The 25,212-nt window shown below is 31.0% G+C and overlaps 2 protein-coding genes across 2 annotated transcripts in view; one reads left to right on the top strand and one right to left on the bottom strand.

Moving 5' to 3' along the window:
* LOC109596062 (laminin subunit alpha-1-like) overlaps window positions 1–25,212 on the top strand; it is a 178,550-nt gene that overhangs the window by 148,969 nt on the left and 4,369 nt on the right. The window contains exons 15-23 of the mRNA XM_049967010.1: window positions 20,210–20,313; window positions 20,375–20,549; window positions 20,599–20,738; window positions 20,795–21,178; window positions 23,072–23,373; window positions 23,454–23,694; window positions 23,750–23,921; window positions 23,974–24,192; window positions 24,257–25,208. Of these exons, the coding sequence (XP_049822967.1) occupies window positions 20,210–20,313; window positions 20,375–20,549; window positions 20,599–20,738; window positions 20,795–21,178; window positions 23,072–23,373; window positions 23,454–23,694; window positions 23,750–23,921; window positions 23,974–24,192; window positions 24,257–25,208 (2,689 nt within the window). The remainder of the gene's footprint in view (window positions 1–20,209; window positions 20,314–20,374; window positions 20,550–20,598; window positions 20,739–20,794; window positions 21,179–23,071; window positions 23,374–23,453; window positions 23,695–23,749; window positions 23,922–23,973; window positions 24,193–24,256; window positions 25,209–25,212) is intronic.
* On the bottom strand, window positions 21,200–22,389 carry LOC109596121 (periaxin). Its single transcript, XM_020011600.2, has 2 exons — window positions 22,265–22,389; window positions 21,200–22,212 (listed from the first exon to the last, which is right to left on the bottom strand). The coding sequence occupies exons 1-2, from the start codon at window positions 22,277–22,279 to the stop codon at window positions 21,253–21,255; spliced, it is 975 nt and encodes a 324-aa protein (XP_019867159.1). The 5' UTR covers window positions 22,280–22,389; the 3' UTR covers window positions 21,200–21,252.

Raw genomic sequence — 25,212 nt, 5'->3', positions numbered from 1 at the left:
AATAATATAAATCCTAGTAATAATAAAATCTTATCGTTAAGAGTAATGTTAAATAGTGGCACAAAATATATTTGAATGTGGTATTCTTTAGCCAACCAAATCAGACTATTAAAGCATGTGTGAAAAAAAGGTATAGAAGATTATAATATCTTTTATATACAGGCTGAACAAAATTTGAATTTGATCTTTCTATGAAATATCTTACAAAATATTTCATTTCAAATTTTGTGCTACTTTTCTGGACACCCTATACCTATTTTAAGAGGTGCTTAATCCAGTGGTGTACTTAAATTTACTATAAAAATTTTGCTAGTATGATTTTTTCAATTTTCATGCCCATATTACAAATCCTACTAAGAATAAGTTCTAATTATGAAGAGTATTGTTAAATAAATACACTAAACGAAAATACGTTTGAATGTGCTATTTATTTCAAAGTAATATATCCGACGTTTATAAGATGTGTAACAAAAAATGCAATAAAAAGTATAAAATATTGAAATATATTTTTATACTGACAAAATTTTAATTAAATCCTTTTATGAAATATGTGCCATTTCTCTGGCCACCACTGTATATAAAATATATTTATTCCTACAGTACTGTATAATAATTATGGTACCTGTATTATTTAATAAAATATTGGTTGTAGGATTAAAAATATAAATTAATTAATATATCTTTATGCAGACTTTTAGTCTTGTTCGAATATTCTCTTTTGATACCATTGGATTCTTTACTGAAATATATCGTTGCAAGTTTTGTTCATTATGTCGACGTCTGATTGTTCTACTAGATACAGTGGCATTGTATGACTCAATTAATTCATTTTTTTATTTGCCTAGAAGACAAGAAAAGATGTTGTTTATTGATTTTTCCAATTTATCTGTCAATGGACAGAATCTGTTAGAACATTTTCTTATTGTATTTTCAATTGAGTGTATTGTTTTTTTTTGTTAAGAAGCATTGTAAACCATTTTTTGGAAGCATCTTAAATTTTTAACGATGTCAGTAATATTTGGATCTTGCTGTTTTATTATTATTTACCACTTCTCTTGAGTGCAATATCCCTTTCTTCTCACAAAAAGTGAATTTATTCAATAAAATAATATAAATCCTACTGAGAATAAACTCTTACCATTAAGGGTAATGTTAAATAGTGGCACAAAAATATATTTAAATGTGGTATTCTTTAGCCAACCAAATCAGACTATTAAAGTATGTGTGAAAAAAGGTATAGAAGATTAAAATACATTTTATATACAGAGTGAACAAATTTGAATTTGATCCTTCTATGAAATATCTTACAAAATATTTCATTTCAAATTCTGTGCTACATTTCTGGACACCACTATATCTGTTTTAAGAGGTGCTTAATCCAGTGGTGTAGTTAGATTTACTATAAAAAATTTGTTAGTATGATTTCTTCAATTTTCATGCCTAAAAATTTAGTCAGTAGTGACATTTTCACTATAAATAGATATTTTCATGCTTTACAACTAAAAAAGTCAAATTCGGACGAAAAATAAATATTTTATTTGAGTGCCCCGCTTTTAATTGGGCCACACTGTATGTTATAAGGTCGAACTGATTCACAAACACTCTTTAAAACAAAATAATACAACCATTGTTAAATTTGTGAATGAAACTGATTTGTGTAATACGAATCCGATAATCCAGTAAAACCCATAAACGAACGAAAAACACTGGCGGCATATAATTTCGTTAAAGACCCCAATCAAAGGGGAACAAAAACAACTGATTAAAGTGTAATTAGCCCAATTATGCACCATAAATAGTGGACGCAACAGATGAACGGGTAAAAAGGCGATTCGGAAAAATGACCCGGATTTAATAAACAGTGCGTAGAGGTTATCGTCGGACTGCAATTATGTTAAATTATGGTAAACATCAAAATTTAACTGGATTTTAATTATAATTAATTGCCGGCTTTATAATTGCACGTGTATTTAAATTACAAATCATCGGCGTTGAATTATGGCGATTAATTAATTCAGGTCGCAGTCGCTTCCGTTTTGTTCATTTATGTCGTTGTCGAAAATTTACCAACCAATCAACAATAATTCGATTGATAATACCTGTAGAGATGCTTCAAATCCCATTAAAAGTAAAAAACTAGTCTTTGATGGATCGAATTTCTCACCACTATCAAAGGTATTAATTTTCGTTTTGATTGGAATTTGGTCAATTAAATTATAATCTCAAATGGACCGGATGAACTGGGTTTCATCATCGTCCGGAGATGAAGACGTCAAAACTCTAATGGTAATTAGATTCGTGTAATCAAATTTCGCTTTGTGGGTCCAACAGTCGATGGTATCTCGCTACAATTAGATTATTGATTTGAATAATTGGATCAAAATGACCGGTGAAAGGAGCCAGCAAACAAATAGTTGCCTAATAGGTATCTAATACAAATTTATTCCATCTTTAGGATTCATTTTCTAATCTGCTTCCATCTAGGGCTCCTACTTTATTTGGTACGCGTTCCAGTGATGCGTCCTTTCTTGAAACGTTTGTTCTCACATATATTTACTATCGTACATTTTACAAAATGTTATTTTTATTAAGAACAGTTTTTATTAAACTCGTTATTCTACGCAAAAAATATTATAAATAATCTGAACTTTTATAGATAACGGAAAAAGATATTGATTTGAAATTTTCATTGCAAATATAACTTTACTTGAACTATTTTTTAAATTATTTTGAATATAATGAATTCAGTTCCTTAGTTAAACAAATGTCATCAAAACAATTCTTTTTCTTTTTTATTTATTTAGAATCAAATTTAATATCCGGTTTCACCGGAAGTGATATAAACTTTGTTACTTTCATTGATCCACCATGTATATTTTTTAAGATTTTTAAATTTCATATGTGACTGCAGTTAAAATGGATATACTGTGTCCTATAACTAAATCTAATAATTTTTGAGAAAAAAATATACAGGGTGTTCCACTGAAAATAACATAATTGATGACACTTCCGGCAAAAATGGAAGCGAAATTTTTTTCAAAATAAATTATAAAAACGTTCAAATCAAGTAATATTTATTATTAAAATTTCAAGTCAATACTTGTTTTCGTTCTCTCCCAATTAGTTATGTAAATCACTCTGTATACTTCGCTTTTCAAACATAATTAAAGCAAAAGTTTTCTTTTGGTCACTAAATAGCATTGAGTTTAATAAAATAGTTAATAACAATTTAAAAATACAAAAATATACAGGGTGTTCCACTGAAAATAACAAAATTGATGACACTTCCGGCAAAAACGCAAGCAAAATTTTGTTCAAAATAAATTAGGAAACAGGTTCAAGTCAGTTAATTGTGATTATTAAAATTTCAAATCAATACTTGTTTTCGTTATCCCCTAATCAGTTACATAAATCACCCTGTATACTTTACTTTTCAAACATAATTAAAACAAAAGTTCTCTTTTGGTCACTAAACATCATTGTGTTTAATAAAATAGTTAATAACAATTTAAAAATACAAAAATATACGGAGTGTTCCACTGAAAATAACAAAATTAATGACACTTCCGACAAAAACGGAAGCGAAATTTTGTTCAAAATAAATTAGAAAACCAGTTCAAGTAAAGTAATTTTTATTATTAAAATTTCAAGTCAATACTTGTTTTCGTTCTCTCCTAATCAGTTATGTAAATCACCCTGTATACTTTACTTTTCAAATATAATTAAATTAAAAGTTCTATTTTGGTCACTAAATTTCATTGTGGTTAATAAAATAGTTAATAACAATTTAAAAACACAAAAATATACAGGGTGTTCCACTGAAAATAACAAAATTGATGACACTTCCGGCAAAAACAGAAGCCAAATTTTGTTCAAAATAAATTAGAAAACTAGTTCAAGTTAAGTAATATTTATTATTAAAATTTCAAGTCAATACTTGTTTTCGTTCTCTTCTAATCAGTTATGTAAATCACCCTATATATTTCAAACATAATTAAATCAAAACCTAAATAATTATAGAAAACACACTCATTGAATTTTAAAGAATTAGAATTAGAAAATATAATTTTCTTCATTTTTTAATACTGAAATAAATTATAAAACATTTCTACCATTAAAATTTAAATTTAAATCCTGAAAGAACACCCATGTTTTCCTTAGTTAAACAAACGCTATCAACACAATTCTTTGAGCATTTCACTTCTGTCATAAAGACAGATTACTCCGTATTTTGAACGACAGCGTTTCAAACAAGTTTCAAGTGGTCAATCGGATCACTTCTATTACGTAATCCGTCCATCTAAATTACGCCTCGAAACGGTCCACATCGCTGACAGATTACCATAATATTTTCATCTGGTTATCTCGGCCACTGTTTTATTACGAAAAATAAATCAAAACCCCTGACGTTCCGGTGGGTGTAACAAAAAACGGGGGTTTTGTTTCGGATCTGGTTAATTCACGTGTCCAAATATTATTTTAACTTCCCCGTCCGGAGAACTCGGATTATAAAATGTTTATTTGAAATCTTCGTTTTGTTTCTTTTATCGCCCGTGTGATTTACACATGTACCAACACGGCGGAATGAGCACATCAACGCCGTCGGGAAAAATTGCGCAACCTGACGTCTTTGATCTGTCACCATTGTGTTTAACAGTGGCTGGAAATTAGCCCGTTAATATGCGTTATTTTTAACCTCCTGTGCTTGTAATAAACACTTGAAATGTAAGATTTTCACGTTTTTTTAATCTGCTCTTGCTCACGTTACTCGCCAGTTTGCCGTTATTTACTTTTCCTTGAATCCGACTGGATTCTATTACAAATACAACAAAATCGTTCCAAAAATAATATCTATCCGGCACATCGTTCCCTTTTTCACAGCTTGTACACTATTTTTTCTATCCATGTGTTTGTTTGAACAAGAGCAGCATAATCCAGTCAGAATTGTGTCAGAACTAAATATAATCATTATAGACTTTATAGACAACGAACCGCCGACAAATTTACGACGTGAGTTTAATCGATAACGATTGCCGAAGAAAATTATGCGAATTTAACTCCACTTCCTTCTTCGCCTTGTTCAATTATTATATCTACAATCACCACACCAGTTGTCCAAGACTACTTTCTAGATGTTGCTAGAGCTACTTGTAACTGTTAGTTTAAAGAAACGCCAATTAAGTTAAGTTAAATTAAGTTCATAACCCTTTCAAATGTTCGTCTCGAAGCCATCCTGCATCGAAACAATTATCAGAGAAAATTGCTACAGATATCCATTACACCGCACAGATTAAAAACCACGTAACTTCTTGTTACGAAATGAATTACGGCCCGTTCATGGCGAGCGGACTCGTTATAAATATCAAAAGCTAATAAAGCAAAGGGCCAATAAATCACTTGGGTTCCGATTAAGAAAATAAGGTGATGACAAGTCGGCAATAAATTACATACAAAGTGGTCTCGCGGTTAACTTCCTCCTCGCGGTGGCTTATCAAATGTTTCTGTTCGTCTTCTGGTGCGCAGGATGTTGGTTTTACTTGTGTCGTGATCATTTTATTACACCGCAATAATGACCAGTTGTGTGCGAGCGCGTTCGCGTCGGATCAGATGCTGGATCCAGTCAATATTTGTCAGCGGTTTGATTGCCGGACCACACGCAATCATAATCCGGAACAGTCCGTACTTTGTTTGAGCTAATCGCTAATTTACAATTGTGCACTTCCATGCCCTGCCCGTCTCTCTCAGTCGACGACAATGGAATATTAAACGACCAAAATTAACCCTTGGCAAATTACTTGATGGAACAAGTTCCAAAACCGTTTAGAATTAAGAGATTGCCGCCGGCAATTTGCACACAGAGTCACAATTAACGATGATAAATAAGGAAAAAGGAAGCACAATAAGTAACGCGTGTCGCAGGTGTTAACAGGATGATTAGTTGAAATATTATAAATAATTGTGCATTTAAGGCGTCGCAACTTCTGCTTCTTGTCGGTTCCCGGCAATTATTCCGATGTCTTAATTATTTCTTATTATTTATTCGCGTCTATAATTCACGCGGTCGAATCGGATGATCAAAACTGAATGGTTAATGGGCTGGAATTTCAACAATTCGTCGCCTCCAGTCACAACTATTTATCTCGGCCATTGATTTAAAGCGAGTGCGCATTAATGTGTTCATTGATAAAGGATCACTGTTTTCTTCAGGTGACTTCGTCACGTATTAGCCATTGGTTCATCAGATGGGGAACGTTCATTCAAAACCAGACAACTCTTCCACACATGGAGCCTTAAAAATATAAAAATGTTCCTACAAATTAACTCAACTTATATATAAAAATAATTTGATTCTAATAATTGGAAAATTAATAAAATTCGACTTTCTTAATATTGTATGTTTTTACCACTCATTTTGAATAAAAGCCTAACATCATTTGTTTGTACTCAAAATCAGGGTTCGAATTACATTTAAATCCAAATTATCTCAAGTTCGGACAAGAAGGCGTCTTAGTTCCTTCCAGTTCTTGGGGAGGTTTAAATGGACTCTTAATCACCTTCCAAGCATGATCCAGAAATGTTCGATGGGATTAGGTTTTCTTCAGGTGACTTCGTTACGTATTAGCCATTGGTCCATCGGATAGACTCATTCAAAATCAGACAACTCTTCCACTCAATTTTATAGATAAAACTAATCTCATGGAGCATTAAAATGACAAAATACATTGCTCCAAGAAATTAACTCAACTTATATATACAAATACTAGGATTCTAATAATTTGAAAATTAATAAAACTCGATTTTTATATAAATTTTATTTAATATTGGATGTTTCTATCTCTCATTTTGAGTAACAGCCTAACACCATTTGTTTATACTCAAAATAAGGGTTCGAATTTCATTTAGATCCAAATTATCTCAAATGTGGACAAGAAGGTACCCCAGTTTTTTTCAGTTCTTTGAGAGGTTTGAATGGCCTCTTAATCACCTTCCAAGCATGATCCAGAAATGTTCGATGGGATTAGGTTTTTTCAGGTGACTTCGTTACATATTAGCCATTGGTCCATCAGATGAACTTTTATTCAAAATCGGACAACTCTTCTACTCAATTTTAGAGACAAAACCAATCTCGCGGAGCCTTAAAATGACAAAATACATTGCTCCAAGAAATTAACTCAACTTATGTATACAAATAATTGGATTTTAATAATTTGAAAATTTATAAAACTCGATTTTTATATAAATTTTATTTAATATTGGATGTTTCCACCTCTCATTTTGAATAACAGCTTAACACCATTTGTTTGTACTCAAAATCAGGGTTCGAATTGTATTTAGATCCAAATTATCTCAAATTTGGACAAGAAGGTGCCCCAGTTTCTTTCAGTTTTTGGGGATGTTTGAATGGCCCCTTAATCACCTTCCAAAAGATCCAGATATGTCCGATGGGATTAACATCTGAACTGGTTATAGATCAACAGAAGCAAGTAATTTTGAACTATATGAGCAATAGTAAAAAAATTCTTTCAGGATGTCTAAATTGTAACACTCACTATTTAATGTAACTAACTTGATACGTGCTATTAACGAAGTGTCTGTCTACACTATCATATAATTGTGCTACTGCCAAATAAGGTCTTGTTTAAACTCTTGTGATTACAAACCATTGTTTAAAGTCGCAAAAAACTATCTTGATCAGGAGTTTCAGCCCTGTCCTGGTCTTTTGATGTAGTCACAGGTCTCCAATTGTCCTTATAACATTCGGAATCCTGTGGAACTCCAACCATCTTTCTCATCACGACCTATTGAGGTACTAAATATTGACAAAAGCCCTTTCTAAGGGTCTTTCAAAATTAATATAAACAATGATGATAGAGTGTAGTATATTTTGATATTGATTGACTTTTTTATTTTATTTTAAAATTAATAGGCAGTGCTTTAATTTCATAACCCAGTGTACTAAAACAAAACACGATCTTTCTTCATGCTATGGCTATTTAATTCATATTCGTTTAGTTCTTCTCAATCATCTATTTCCCTGAAGTGTTGTCTAACAAAATTTATTTTTAGAAGTTTTAACAAAGGAACTTATTATCAAAAGCACAGCATAGAAATGTTTTGTTGAATAACCAAAATTAAGTCAATTGCAAGGATTCGATATATTAACAACCAAACTTATGTAGAATCACCTAATAATTACGAGACACGGTGTTTCATTGGGAGAAAGGTATTTTTAAAATAAAAAGCTTTTTATCCAAACCAATTTTATTACAAAACTAGAGACAAAATCATTAAAACAAATTTTTATAGAGTAAATAACAAAAAAGTGAATTTCTCAGAAAAAAAAATTTAGGGTAAGCTAGATTTTAAGAAAAAGTTTTTTGTTAATCTAATAGCATCTTAGCACCAATTACACGTGGCATGATTTCTATTAAGTTATTAATGTCACATTTCCCCATTCTTCTAAAGTTGCCCATATGAATTGTTCTGTGTTGCCAAAGATATTTTGACAAGATCTAATATTTCTTTTAATGTTATCCCATAAGTGTTCAATGGGATTTAGATCAGGTGAACAAGAACGCCATTCTAATTCGGTTACACCTTCCATTTCCAAACAATTTTTGGCAACTCTGATGGTATGTGGAGGAACAGTATCCTATATAAATAAGAAAGAAACCCCGAAAGCACTACTCCAGAGGCTTACTACAGGTTGTAGCTCTAAATCCACATACCTTTAATGGGTGGTGATTGTGTAATGGGAATGAAAGTAGTCTTTTCACCAAACATCACAACAAAACATTGATAATTTTGGAACCCTTAACTGTTTTCTACTAAATAATGTTCTAGGATTTCGTTTTGCTATTTGAGTTAAAAAATGGTCCTGGCCTTCTGTAGTGACTCTTCTACGACTATTCATGGGCTTATTTTTTAGGTTTTCAAAGCTATGCCCTGTGTGACTCTTACCGTTTGTGTAATTTCCCTCTGCAACATGCCATGTTCTGACAGAGCAATAATTCTTCCCCTCTAGACTTCTAATAACCCCACATTTTAAATAAATTTTGCCTAAATAAGCTAGATCACTTTACCACTACTAACATATATGTGGGAACAGTGAAATTGACACTATAGGAACAAATTTTACCACACATTTAGAGTTTTTTATCTTGAGAATACTGGGTGATTCCATATAATTTTAGTGGTGTGTACATGTACTTCCCTCCGTTCCAAATTTTATAAAAGAGCATTATGACGTCAGTCTAGGATGGTTGTGGTTTTTAGTTGAAATCCCACTTCCCGATCAGATAAGTGTGCGCAAAAACCTAGTTGATAGACGACAAGTTTCAATTACTTTAGCATAAATTAACATGTTTATGCAATAATCATAAATATTTTCTTAAATAATTGATACCATGCCATCTTTCGAATCGCATCACAGATCAATCTGTAGCCTATTTGAATTGATGTCGACAACTGATTAGAATAATATTTTGTAGACAACGTGGCAGCTCCACTTAATTTATTGAATTCAATCCGGCACAATCTTTAATCAAATTATTCTCATTAATTTCAATTAAGTCACGCACACTTAGCATCCAACTGGATGCCTTAATTGCTCGGATAAACACATTCCATCATTTAATTGATGAAAGTGCGAGTGCCAATCAATTTGTTCACGCAACAAATTAATATTTTATAAGCGCAGAGAAGAAATTGAAAAATATTGAACGTACAACGGAAAATGAGCGACGTCGCAAATTTATAGATAGATGTATGTGTTTCATGTCACGTAATTTTTACCTTGAAATCTGTACGAAGAGTGTTTCAAATTTTAACGAGTTCACATACTCGGCACAGCAATTTGGATTATTCGCAATGAATCTCGTACCAGCTGGAGCTCGCAACACGGAAATGTCAACGTAATTTTACAGACGGATTCATATTTATATATCATAAATATAATATAAATAACCGACGGTGTTTTCCGAAAATTACACCACGTTAATTGGTAATTGCCCTCGCAAGGAAGTTCTTTAACTTTAAACGTGTACCGATCCAGGTTAACGTTAACAGTTCTTTTCGCGGCGCATTCTAAATATGTAACTCACAATTAGATACCAAGTTCGGTATTTATTGCGGCATTAATAATACCATTATGGGGGAATCACACTGCGATATTTTAATCCGACTTTCGATTTATGCGCCCATACGTATCAATAATAACGATCTGTGATACGGAGAGATATCCTTATTTAGAACGGACGCATTAGTAATAACAGAATAGAAGCCGCATTTGTGACTTTACAAGCCGGAGGTTAATCTAAATACAGACTCTCGTTTCAGCCGTATCAGAATGTATTGTTGCTAATTCCAGTTGAAAACATTATTTGTTATGGAACTAGATCGAGACGTGTTGCGGCTTTTTCAAACTTTTCCAGTTTCTTTATCTGAAGATTGTACAAGTGTGTGGGTATTAAACAATATGGCAAACTAAAAACTATATTTTCTTAATATATTTGTTGACGTTCCTTAACAACATTAAGAGATTCTACTTTTCAAATTAAACTGATCAATATTTTTAAATTGAAAGTTAAGATTATTTCATAACCCAGAATATTTTATACTCATGGCTTTTAAAGTTCTTTCCTTATAGAAAGTACGGTACGTCTTCTGATGTAGATTATTTGAATTTCCTAGATTAAATAAATTTAATAAAATATTTTCAATATGTTTTACTTTGACAAGTAACTTTTCATTTATTTAGTATACATAAATGTAAATAAAATTCTATTACGAGTAAAATTATTATTTTCAAAAAGAAGATTTTTATCTTCATCACAGCCTTTAAAGTCCTTTTTTGTTATAGGAAATTAATAATTCCATATTACAAATCAGTATCATTAATATTTTGAGTATTCTCCACGTCTTCTGAAATGGATAATTTGAATTTCCTATATTAAATAGACTTAAAAATAATTTCAATGTTTTACTTTTACCAGTAATATTATTTAAATATTTGGTGCTCTGGACGGTCAGTACTTCAAATTTATTCTACTTTTCATATATTTAGTTGACATTAAAATAAATAACATTCTATTTTGAGTAAAATTGTTATTTTCAAAAACTGTATTTTGTGAATTTGAACCCATTTTATTCAGTTCATTCTTTATTTATCTGTTGTTAAGCCTTGTAAGATGCTTCAAAGAAGATTTCATCTTCATCACAGCCTTTACAGAACTTTTCTTATAGAAAATTAATAATTTCATTTTACAAATGAGCATTTGTTGTTTTGAGAATTCTGCACGTCTTCTGAAGTAGATAATTTGAATTTCCTATATTAAATAGACTTAAAAATATTTTCAATACGTTTTACTTTGACCAGTAATATTATTTAAATATTTACTGTTCTGGATGGTAAGTACTTCAAATTTATTCTACTTTTCATATATTTAGTTGACATTAAAATAAATAACATTCTATTTCGAGTAAAATTGTTATTTTCAAAAACCGTATTTTGTGAATTTGAACCCATTTTATTCAGTTCATTCTTTATTTATCTGTTGTTAAGCCTTGTAAGATGCTTCAAAGAAGATTTCATCTTCATCACAGCCTTTACAGAACTTTTCTTATAGAAAATTAATAATTTCATTTTACAAATGAGCATTTGTTGTTTTGAGAATTCTGCACGTCTTCTGAAGTAGATAATTTGAATTTCCTATATTAAATAGACTTAAAAATATTTTCAATACGTTTTACTTTGACCAGTAATATTATTTAAATATTTACTGTTCTGGATGGTAAGTACTTCAAATTTATTCTACTTTTCATATATTTAGTTGACATTAAAATAAATAACATTCTATTTCGAGTAAAATTGTTATTTTCAAAAACCGTATTTTGTGAATTTGAACCCATTTTATTCAGTTCATTCTTTATTTATCTGTTGTTTAGCCTTGTAACATGCTTCAAAGAAGACTTCATCTTCATCAAAGCCTTTAAAGTTCTTTTCTTATGGAAAATTAATAATTTCATTTTACATATCAGCATCAACAATATTTTGAGTATTCTGCACGTCTTCTGAGGAGGACAATTTGAATTCCCTATATTAATTAAATATAAAATATTTTCAATATGTTTTACTTTGACCAGTAATATTATTTAAATATTTGCTGCTCTGGACGGTCAGTACTTCAAATTTATTCTGCTTTTCATATGTTTAGTAGACATAAAAATAAGTAACATTCTATTTCGAGTAAAATTGTTATTTTCAAAAAATGTATTTTGTGGATTTGAACCCATTTTATTCAGTTCATTCTTTATTTATTTGTTGTTTAGCCTTATAACATGCTTCAAAGAAGACTTCATCTTCATCATCAATATTTTGAATATTCTGCACCTCTTCTGAAGTAGATAATTTAAATTCCCTAGATTAAATAGATTCTAAAATATTTCCAATATTTTATATTGTCCAATATATGTCAAAGTAGATTTTCTTCTGAAGATTTTGCATTTATAATTGCAATTTGGGTAGCAAGAAATAGCCTAAATGTATAATGTTTCACAAAGTGTAGAAAATCGTGATTGGAATCGTTATCAAACTACTAATGACAATATACAATATGGTAGTCTACAACGAGCTATGACCAAAACACCCACTGTTTTCTGATTATTTCTGCTAGACGAAATCTCACACCCAGTCTTCTATCTACCATGAAAAGAAGGTTACAAAAAGTTGATCTTTGATGTGATTTGGACACAACGTGAACGTGGTGAGAGCTCATGAGCAAAACTGTTCATAATCTCACGTGTTGCTTTTTGAGCTGTCTGTGTAACAGTGTGGAGTAGAATTTCTTTAGAAACACATATGGAGTTGCTCATATTAAACCGAGAAACTATGAATACTCGACGATGTCACGTCACAGCTATTCATCCAATTATTTCATTCCATTCCATTTACTCAAGAATTTGGACCAAATTTCTTTGCAGACGACAATGTCCGATCTCACCGTGTGACACGTATAAATTTGGCGTTGCAAAAATATGATATAACTCAGATGCAGTAGTCCTGTGTTCATCAGACAGACAGACAAATTTACACTCATTTACCCCAACCTCAAAATTTAAATGAGCTTGCTGTTCCTCTTAGAGAATGGCGAGCAAAGGATGAAGAAAAGGTGTGTGGAAGCTATTAATAGAGCAAAACTAATTAAAAATATGTAGCTTATATTGTTTCTTTTTTTTTTAATTTTAATTAATTTGTTTTATTAATTTTCTAAGGTTTTATTAGTGGTTTAAAAGTTCGATTGCAGTGTATTATATATAGGGTATTACATTAGAAACTTATTTGGATAATATATTTGTTGGAATGTAAGGCCAAAGTGTAGTATTAGTGTTTTATAAATTTTCTTGGCTCTCCCTACAGAACATTAAGAGCCCGATTTCACAATGTTCTGGCCTTTATAATCTTGAAGCTTGTGAGCATTGCCTTCAGATTCTTGTCCAGCCCCAACAACGGTCATACGTAGATGCATCGAAAGAAAACCGATATTCCGATTATTAATCGGGCCGCACTCGAACACGGGGCCCGCATCTGACCCCGATGCGGTTATCAACGTTGAAAATGCACGAGAGATGATTTCTCGAGGTCCGCGCCTCCCATTTGCCCAGCTCGTTTTTCGTCCCGGCCCGAATGGTGATGGTCTCTCCGATGCAAATCGCGGATGCGTTAAATCGACGTTTAATTACGCCGCGGCTCACTTTCGACGTTTTCGTATTATGGCATTATGGCATTAGATGTGAGCCGTTCGGTTTATGGGAAACGCGTTCGGGTCACGTATGGTTTATGACCGTGTTCGGTGTCGTGCTCTGACGTGACTCGCTTCCTGGAGTCAACGGACAACATTTCGATAAAATAATTTACTCTGAAAATAGTAAAAAAATATGGGATCGCAATAAATAAAATAGTCATAATGAAACAGGTGTTTGTAACTTTTTATTTAATAAATATATCGTGACACCCGTATAAAATCAATTGAATAATAAATTTTACAGAATTTAATCATAGTATAGAAGGGCGTAACAAAAATGGAAATATGCGCTAATATTCAAATTAATGTAACATTATAAAATGTCGAAAAATTAAAGATTTCCTTCCTCTACATCTTTGAAGTTCAGCGGCGATGATTGAATCAACCGACGCATAAAGTCTTGAAGTACATTGTTCTATTATCTCTGAAGTTGTTGAGCTAATTCTTGAAGATTATTTGCGGCTTCCAGATTTCTTATGTACCTCCCTAGAATGTCCCAAAATTGTTCTATCGGATTCATATCGGGACTACTCGCTGGCCCCTCCATAACCCCTAAATTATGCTCTTCAAAGGTAAGCTATTCTTGTTCGCTCTTGAAGTGATACCTGAACCAAATGTCCTCCTATGATATACCAATTTCTCTGCACACAATCTGTGAATAACCGACTGACTTTTTTTATGCAAGTTTGATACATACCTCTGCGATCGACCTTCTTGCAGAAGTTGTAAATATTTATGAATGAAATTTTCTTTAAAGGATAAAAGTTATTAGAAAATAAATAAATATTCTTTGACAAATATAGAAATTCTTCAAAATATATAAAAATTCAAGTAAAAAATCATTAAATTTCAATTATTTAGAAAATTTTGTAAAATTTATTAGCGACATAAAATACAGAATTCATCAAATAATTTTGAATGAAATTTTCTTTAAAGGATAAAAATTGTTAGAAAATAAATAAATATTCTTTGACAAATATTGAAATCCTACAAAATATATAAAAATTCAAATAAAAAATTATTAAATTTAAATTATTTATTAAATTTTGTAAAATTTATTAACGACATAAAATACAGAATACATCAAATAATTTTGAATTATGAAACATGAAAGAAATTTCCTTTAAAGAATAAAAATTATTAGAACATAAATAAATATTTTTGGCAAATATTGAAATTCTACAAAATATATATAAATTCAAATAAAAATTTAAATTATTTAGAAAATTTTCTAAAATTTATTAAGGACATAAAATACAGAATACACCAAATAATTATAAATGAAATTTTCTTTAAAAGATAAACATTATTTGAAAATAATCAAATATTCTTTGTCAAATATTGAAATTCTACAAATTATATAAAAATTCAAATAAAAAATCATTAAATTTAAATTATTTAGAAAATTTTGTAAAACTTATTATGGTCATAAAATACAGAATACATCAAATAATAATGAATGAAATTTTCTCTAAAAGATAAAAATTGTTAGAAAATAAATAAATATTCTATGACAAATATTGAAATCCTACAAAATATATAAAAATTCAAATAAAAAATCATTAAATTTAAATTTTTTAGAAAATTTTGTAAAATTTATTAACGACATAAAATAAAGAATACATCAAATAATTAAGAATGAAATTTTCTTTAAAGGATAAAAATTATTAGAAACAAATATTATTTGTCAAATATTGAAATTCATCAAAATATATAAAAATTCAAATAAAAAATTATTAAATTTAAATTATTTATTAAATTTTATAAAATTTATTAACGACATAAAATACAGAATACATCAAATAATTATCAATGAAATTTTCTTTAAAGAATAAAAATTATTAGAACATAAATAAATATTTTTTGGCAAATATTGAAATTCTACAATATATAAATTCAAATAAAAATTTAAATTATTTAGAAAATTTTGTAAAATTTATTATGGATATAAAATACAGATACATCAAATAATTATGAATGAAATTTTCTTTAAAGGATAAAAATTGTTAGAAAATAAATAAATATTCTTTGAAAAATATTGAAATTCTACACAATATATAAAAATTCAAATAAAAAATCATTAAATTTAAATTATTTAGAAAATTTTGTAAAAATTATTATGGATATAAAATACAGATACATCAAATAATTATGAATGAAATTTTCTTTGAAGGAGAAAAATTATTAGAAAATAAATAAATATTTTTTGACAAATATTAAAATTTTACAAAATATATAAAAAATTAAATAAAAAATCAGTAAATTTAAATTATTTAGAAAATTTTGTAAAATTTATTATGGACATAAAATACAGAATACATCAAATAATTATGAATGAAATTATCTTTAAAGGATAAAAATTATTAGAAAATAAATAAATATTCTTTGGCAAATATTGAAATTCTTCAAAATATATAAAAATTTAAATAAAAATTCATTAAACTTCAATTATTTAGAAAATTTTGTAAAATTTATTAACGACATAAAAATACAAAATACATCAAATGATTATGAATTAAATTTTCTTTAAAGGATTAAATTTAAAAGCTAAACTTAAACAGATTTTCTAAAAAAAAAATAAATTTTGAAGGGTGCTAAAATATGCGGATAATGGCAAAATGATTTTATGACATGATTGACATTTTTTGTTACAACATATGTAATATTATATTAAAAATATTAAATTAATTATAGATTAATATAGAAATTTTACCTTTTTAAAGCAGAACATAAACTTTGATGTAATTTATCACTCGCAAGGATAAAATTTATTAGAAAAATTATCTTTGAAATCCTAATAAAAATATAAAAACAAGTCTATTCTGAACCATTTTATGATAAATTTCAATTATTTTTTTTCTACGGATATTAAAAAAATAACGAAGTTTTTTATAACGTTAAAATGTATGTATATGTATATAATGCGTAGATGGCTATCTTAAAAATTATGCGAATTGTTTACATTTTAAATATTTATACCTATTTCATTGTGACTAGTCTAGTAATGCAAACCATTATTGATTTAACTGTCCGCGTTGGAAGCTGTTTAGAAGCCGCTTGAAGTTTCATATTCATATTATTAAAATCGTGTCTGGCTCGTTTTCGGATCGGCCAATGAAAATATTTGTTTAACGCAGTGTAACATTTATTAACATAATACATTGCAGTTGATTTGTTACGCATATTAGTGAAATATTTGCTTGCAACGGTTACCGTTAGACCACAAAAATGCATGCAACGTACAACATTCCGATTTTCCACACAAGTGTTTATTTATAACGTCGGGTGTTAAATAAATAACCGAGGAATTCACACACATATTAACACTCAATGAAAATTAATGTTTGTTTACCGAATTTTCAAATTATACTGACAGTTAATAAGATTGGACGCATCCGGCAACCAGATTAATAAATTAACTTTATGTTCGATATTTAACTAAACAATATTAATGTCCAATAAAACATGGAATCTGGCAAGAAGTTGTCTGGAAAATTGCCAAACTAGCTAGAATAGTTGAAAACTAAAAGTGTCCCTCAAATATAAATTCGATTCGTCACAGTTTTTTTTATATTTTTGAGACCCATAATTATAGAAACCTTGCAAAAAAATAATGGCACGTTTTTAAATAAGTGTCGATAGGTAACGTAAGATGATGAAGCCATTAAACCTAAACGATTTGAATATGATTAGCAAATTTGAATATAAAATTACAATCTTCCCGCAAACAACATAGATTATTATGCAAATATATATGGGCTGTTTAAAAATGCGGCTTGTGATTTTCATCAATTTACTAAGAATAAAAAATAGAAACGATTGTCCGTCCAATTTGTCATAGTTATTTTTCGATTTCTTCGTCTCGGCCATTAGCATTATTCCATGTACGGTCCGCAATTTCGTCATTGCCGGACTCCATTTTGATTTATTGTTAATCAAATTTACATTATTATAGTTTATTTACAAAAGTGTGCAACAATGCCTCGCCTGTTGAACATTTACTAACCATTATTATATAGACATACTTTAATAAATAATGGCATAATGGTGTTACAATATAACTTGGGAAAGAAAAAATCTTGATGAATGACTCTTTTGTGGCCGTGGCTAGTTTATACTCAATATTTTCATTAAATAAACATTGAAATTTATCTAAACAACTCAAATTACAATCATTTAATTTTTATTCCAAAATGAAATCGAGTCATGGTTATTTTTTATGGTTAATTGACCTCTGAACTTAATTGCTAAATTTCTAATAACTAGACTTAAACTATAATTATGTTTAATGAGTTATTAGCTCAATTTTTCCGACTCATAAACTTCATTAATAGTCAAATTTTATTGATCTTTTTAATGCCAAGAATTTGAAACAATCAGATGAGGAAGGTGAGGCAGTACTTCATGTATGAAAATGATTTAATTGACGTAACGTTAGCATTAAAAATACTTTTCTTATGTTTTTATTCTTTAAAATAGAAAATTTCTTAATATTTAAACAAAAGACTGTTCCAAATAATTATTACATCACACCAATAATAATCCATTATTAGTTTCTGAAAAGGGGAGAAATAAACTTATGCACTCTTTGTATATTTTTTCAAAAATAGATTTTTTTATAATCGTCATATATAAATATATAATTGTTATATATAATATATTGTTACATACACATATATATGTAAAATCTTAAAAATATTGTATTTCTTTTTTTTGGTCATATCTTTTATTTTCAAAAGATAGTGAAGATATTTTGTATAAAAGATTTTGGGGACTAAATTTACCATGATAAAACAACTAATCATTCAAATTGTTAATTATATATAAATAAAAAAATGTTTTTGTTTTTATTTGTTTGTACTATATATAATGTACTCAAATGAGGAAGGTGAGACAGTACCTCACCTATAAAAATAATTTTATATAACGTTAGTATTAAAAATACATTTTTTATGTTTTTATTATTTAAAATAGAAAATTTCTTAATATTTAAACAATACACACCAATAATAATTCATTTTTATTAATAATGAATTCCCTGAAAAAGGGAAACATAAACGTATGCTCCCTTTGTATATTTATTATATTATTATCAAATATTGTTTTCATAAAATAATTAACTATTAACAAAATTTGATGTTTATAATAAACCTTTGCTACGAATGACAAATTAACTAACAGGAAGTATAGTAGTAAATAAATTTATTAAATATTAAATATTATTATGTTTGTTGGTCACATCTTTTATTTTCAAAAGATAGTGAAGATATTTAGTATAAAAGGGATTTTTGGTTTTGAAAAATATATCTTGGGGACTAAATTTACCATGATAAAACAACTGATCATTCGAATTTTATGTAGTTGACTATACATAAATAAAAAAAGTTTTTGTTATTCTCGTTTGTTCTATATATTCTGTATATTGTTTTAAAAATAGATTTTTTATAATTCTTATATATAATATATTGTTATATATAAATATATATACAATGTTAAAAAATATTGTTTTTCTATAAAAATTAAAAATTAACAAAATTTGATGTTTATAAAAAATAAAAATTTGAACTTAATGGGGTATTTGCACCTCTGCTACGAATGACAGTCTCACATCTTCATTTTGGTCCAAATTGTCCTAAACTTCGAATAAAATACACACCACATCCTCCAGTTATTGGGACGGTCAGGATATATCTTGATACGAAAAATTTGATAGCTAACAGAACAGAAATGAATAAATTTATTAAATAATAAATATTATTATCTTGGCCATGTCTTTTATTTTCAAAGAATACTGAAGATATTTGACATAAAAGGGATTTTTGTGATTTGAAAAATGTATCTTGGGGACTAAATTTACCATGATAAAACAATTGATCATTCGAATTTTATGTTGTTAATTATGCGTAAATAAAAAAAAAACTTTTTGTTTCTTTTTGCTTGTTTTATATATAATGTGCCTCACCAGACTCAACCCGGACGAGTCGCCATTGGAAACAATTAATTTCTGAAATTATTTAAAACTCAATAGATAATCTTGTCTATAATTTCTTCATATCTCCACAGAATTTATAATCAAAAATTACGGGACGTCGAAGAGTGTATCTCACGTCAATTAAACAGCAATAAAAGTTGCGGACGCATGTAAATGCGAGATATGACTAAAATCAGTGGGTTTTCATATCATAAAAAGTATGTTAAATACCCAATTATGTCTAAAATATGTTAAGTATCTTGTTAAGCTAGCAGATTAACACGCCGCGGTCGCACATTTTTATGTACTAAAATGGTAATTACGTCTCAAATATTCAATTAACATTAATTTTTTATTGGTACCGTGGTGCAACTTCTGTTGAAGTCTGTAAATAATTGATACAAAGCATTTAAGTAATTTAATATTTTTGTTACAGCTTGTGAGTGTGACAAGGATGGTTCCCTCATCTTGGCTTGCGATCCAAACGGCAAGTGTAGATGCAAGGATAACTTTGCTGGAGATAAGTGCGACCGTTGTAAAGTAATAACAAACATACAAAATATTTATTTATTAAGTGTTGTACTTAAAAATAAAATTTTAGGACGAATTTTGGAAGAAGAACTCTTCGTGCGAACCGTGCGAATGCAACAGATTCGGATCAGTTGATGCAACGTGCGACAAAAACGGAAACTGTCATTGCAAAGAAGGAGTAACCGGCAAGAAGTGCGACAAATGCGACACAGGCTATTATGAAACGAGCCACAATACTTGTTTAAGTAAGTCTTGTCCCCCAAATAGAACCATAATTATCTAGCTGTTCCGCAGAATGCGACCCATGCCCTCTACCCGGACACATCTGCGATCCGCACAACGGCAGATGCGTCTGTCCACCGAACACCGAAGGAGACGACTGCTCCCGCTGCAAACCCAACACCTGGGGATACGAACCCGGCATCGGTTGCAAGGTAAGGAACAATAAAACATCCACTCGCACCACTTAACCACACCGTTTGTCCTTCAGCCATGCACGTGTTACAAAAAAGGTACGAACCATCAATGCGACAAAGACACAGGTGCCTGCACTTGCAAACACGGCTTCATGGACGCCAACTGCTCCTCCTGCATGAACGAGTTCCACAAAGACAACATGGGCAACTGCGTACCGTGCAACTGCGATTCCGTCGGTAGTACCCACAAAAATTGCACGGACGCGGGCGTTTGTTTCTGCAAGGAATACGTCACCGGTCCCAAGTGCAACAAGTGCAAACCGGCGACGTTCGGGCTTTATATGGGGAAGGAGGCGGGGTGCACGAAATGTTTCTGTTTCGGAAGGAGCAAGACTTGCGAAGATTCCAACTATAATTGGATGAAGTTGGTGGAAAAGGGAACGCCAACAACTGATTGTGTAAGTAAACAGCAATTTGGGCAACAACATAATAAATATATATTTATACTTTAACATACACATCGACAAAGAGTTTAGAAATTTGGAACACCATATTCAGTTTGGGGAACCTTGATGGGTACTCCGTAACTGGTTGACGGTATTTCAAAATCCGGTACTCCATATTCGACGGCCGGTTTCCTTACTTCCGGTACTCCATACTCGATTTCTGGTTCTTTAATTTCTTCTGGTACTCCGTATTCTGTTTTCGGTTCCCTGACTTCTGGTACTCCGTATTCAATTTTCGGTGCTCTGACTTCTGGTACTCCGTATTCGATTTTCGGTGCTCTGACTTCTGGTACTCCGTATTCGATTTTTGGTGCTCTGACTTCTGGTACTCCGTATTCGATTTTCGGTGCTCTGACTTCTGGTACTCCATATTCAATTTTTGGTTCGCTTACTTCTGGTACTCCGTATTCGATTTTCGGTTCTCTTACTTCTGGTACTCCGTATTCGATTTTTGGTTCTCTTACTTCTGGTACTCCGTATTCGATTTTTGGTTCTCTTACTTCAGGTACTCCGTATTCTATTTTCGGTTCTCTTACCTCCGGTACTCCATATTCGATTTTCGGTTCTCTTACTTCTGGTACTCCGTATTCGATTTTCGGTGCTCTGACTTCTGGTACTCCATATTCAATTTTTGGTTTTCTTACTTCTGGTACTCCATATTCAGTTTTTGGTGTCCTTACTTGTGGTGCACTGTACAGTTTTATACTTTTAACATTTTTCGCCCTTACTAGTCCGTTCTTGTTCGATGTCTTAGTGTACTGAACGTAGCGAGATTTAACTATTGGGCCATCGTAAGAGACAGGTGGTGGGTTGACCACTGGAACTCCGTAAACAAGATTGGGTACTCCATAAGTAGAGCTGGGAGCACTCACTTTTGCAGCTGGTACCGTGTATTGAGTGATTTTAAACGGGGGATTGGCATTTCTTTGACCTGGGTAAAACGATGCTGCTGCTTGATACACGAATAGTGTCGAACAAATTAAAACCTAAAAAAGAAGTTTTAAAAATTGTTACAGTATAGAAAACTACAAACTTTACCAGATGGTTAGACATGATGTTTTCTATTCTAATGCGATAACTTAACTGATTTTTACAAGAAGATGTTCGATAATTTATACTAACTTATCGATAAAATCTCTCACAAAATAAATGTTAAAATTCGATTAAAGAAATTCCTTCATTTAAAGAAAATGTAAAATGTATGATGGTAAATTGATTTTTAATTGCTATTTTAATGAATGTCGGAAATCAATTTGGCGATTTAAATGCCTAAACAGGAAAAATACATTTCGGACATTATTATAGTCAGTGCTCTGACTTCTGGTACTCCATATTCGATTTTAGGTTCTCTTACTTCTGGTACTCCGTATTCGATTTATGGCTTTCTTGCTTCAGGTACTCCGTATTCCATTTTCGGTTCCATTTCTTCTGGTACTCCATATTCGATTTTCGGTTCTCTTACCTCAGGTACTCTATATTCGATTTTCGGTTCTCTTACTTCTGGTACTCTGTATTTGATTTTCGGTTCTCTTAGCTCCGGTGCTCCGTATTCGATTTTTAGTTCTCTTACTTCAGGTACTCCATATTCGATTTTACCTTCTCTTACCTCCGGTACTCCGTATTCAATTTTCGGTGCTCTGACTTCTGATACTCCATATTCAATTTTTGGCTTTCTTACTTCTGGTACTTCATATTCTGATTTTTGAATTTGGAATATAATAAAAATAACAAATAAGTGGAAAGTGTTTTATGTATTGTATAAGTTTTCCAAAAATAGTCAAAATATTAGTTACAAATTAAATAATGTATTAAAATAAAACAATGGATAAAATTTTGCATTTTTAGAGGCGTGGAAGTTATTGTTTGAAGTTGCCTTTCGTCGGCGACCTCACAACATCCTATGGAGGATATTTGAGCATAGAACCACAAGTTAATTTCCGGGCTCGCATAAAAAATGCAAAACATATCGTAATAGGAAACTACGATAGAACGAGCACGGAAGTTAGATTGGATGAAGGAAAATGGAGAATCGAAGCGCCAAATAAAATTCTACCGAAAGAATGTCACAAAACGTTAAACAGGGATTGTTTGATGGTCGTACTTCAAAACGTAACCGAAATTATAATCGAACTGAGCGACAAAAGAGAGTAAGTAACGATCAAATAAATTAGATCATGAGTGTTCTATAAATAAGTGGTGCAGTTTGTAAATGTAACGATGGTTTTAGAGTAACAATGCATTTGGATAAATCAGATATGTCGTACCCAGTCGCCAGTACCTACCACACTGTGGAAAAATGCAAATGTCCAGCAGAATATACGGGGCTGTCATGTCAGGATCCAAATAAAGGATACTTCAGATCGTTCCCAACCAGTGCCTCCTACATACCGAAGATCATAGGGGTGGCGAAAAGATGCGAGTGCAGCGGCAATTCCGACGACTGTGACCCCAACACAGGCCACTGCAAGGTACTGAAATCTAACACAAAGTGATCATTATTAATTATTATTTATCATTTCAAAGGACTGTCGCAACAACACGTCCGGCGAACATTGCGAGAACTGCGCCCCCGGCTACTACCGAGACAAAGAAGGATCTGGCGCCTGTCTGGCCTGTCAATGTCCTTCCGCCACTCAAAACAACGCCGTGAGTTGCGAAGAAACAGCCAGCGGATACGTGTGCAATTGCAAAGAAGGTACGACTCTCCCAATAGGAGTTAACAAACTGTTCAATAATTGCTATTTCAGGATACAAACGGCCGAGGTGCGAAGAGTGCGAGGTGGGCTATTACAAGAAGGGTACGAAATGTGAACCTTGCGGCTGCAACAACGCAACGACGGCCAGATGCAATGAAATGGGTGAATGCGAGTGCAAGCCGGGATTCGGAGGGCCGAAATGTGATGAGTGCGAAAGTTCGAGCCGTTCACCCATCGAGAAGTTTTATGTTAAGGACGGAGAATGCAAACGTAATAATGATCCTCTACGATGGTTATTCGTTCTTTATTTAAACCTTGTTTATTTTATTTATAGCCTGCGACCAATGTACACAGCTCTTGTTCAAAGCACTGGATGAATTGGACAAAAATGTTACAGCAACGTTTCACTTGTTTGATGGTGGGATTGGTCCTCCTTGGGATGAACTCACGGATAAAGTACAACAGTATAATTTACTTTCTGACAAATATGCAAAATTGAAAGAAAGACTTGAGTCATTGATTAAAAACGCGGATCTAGACTCCCTGGAAGAGTCCGTAGATTATATAGGAACTGAAGTTGATCAGTATAAAAACGAACTTAATACTGATGTCGTGAAAAAACTTTATGAACAAACTGAAACGTTGAAAATTGAGATTAACAAAGCGGAAAAATCGATATTAAAAATTATCAGGGATTTAAAACTGTTTAATACTGAGGACGTGGATGTTAAGGACGCGTTAAGAAAAGCGACCGACATACTTAAGAAAATTAAACAGAAGCACAAAGAATTAACAAAAATTAAATATGAACCGCAATTGAAAAGATGCAACGAAGTTATTAAAGAAATTGATAAAATTTATGGAAACCCCATAACCAACCCAAATAAATTAATACCGGAAATCCATAAATTAATAGCCAAACTCAAAGATCTAAAAAAAATCAACGAAGACGTTAATAAATCAATAAATATTGCCGAAGGAAAAAATATTGCCAACAAAAATCGTTATAATGAATTAATGGATGTTATTTCAAAAATGTATAACAAAAGCACAACAGTTGATAAAGAATTAGACACCAATTTGCAAAAGTTGTCCGCTTCCTCAATATTACTGGAACAAACCACTAAACTTTACGAAAGTCTAGTTTCAGTAAATGACGCCTTGCATGAATCTACTGCGAGTTTAAGAAAAAGACGGACACCCAATAAAATTGACATTGATGAACTGATTGGGGATGTAGAAGATCACGTGGATAATTTGAACAGCACATTAGAAGAATACAGAGAGTAA

Source organism: Aethina tumida, chromosome 4 (assembly GCF_024364675.1).
Source record: "Aethina tumida isolate Nest 87 chromosome 4, icAetTumi1.1, whole genome shotgun sequence".
In the NCBI taxonomy this organism is placed as follows: Eukaryota; Metazoa; Arthropoda; class Insecta; order Coleoptera; family Nitidulidae; genus Aethina; species Aethina tumida.
The sequence above is the reverse complement of the archived record's forward strand: the minus strand, read 5'-3'. Positions and strand labels throughout refer to the sequence as shown.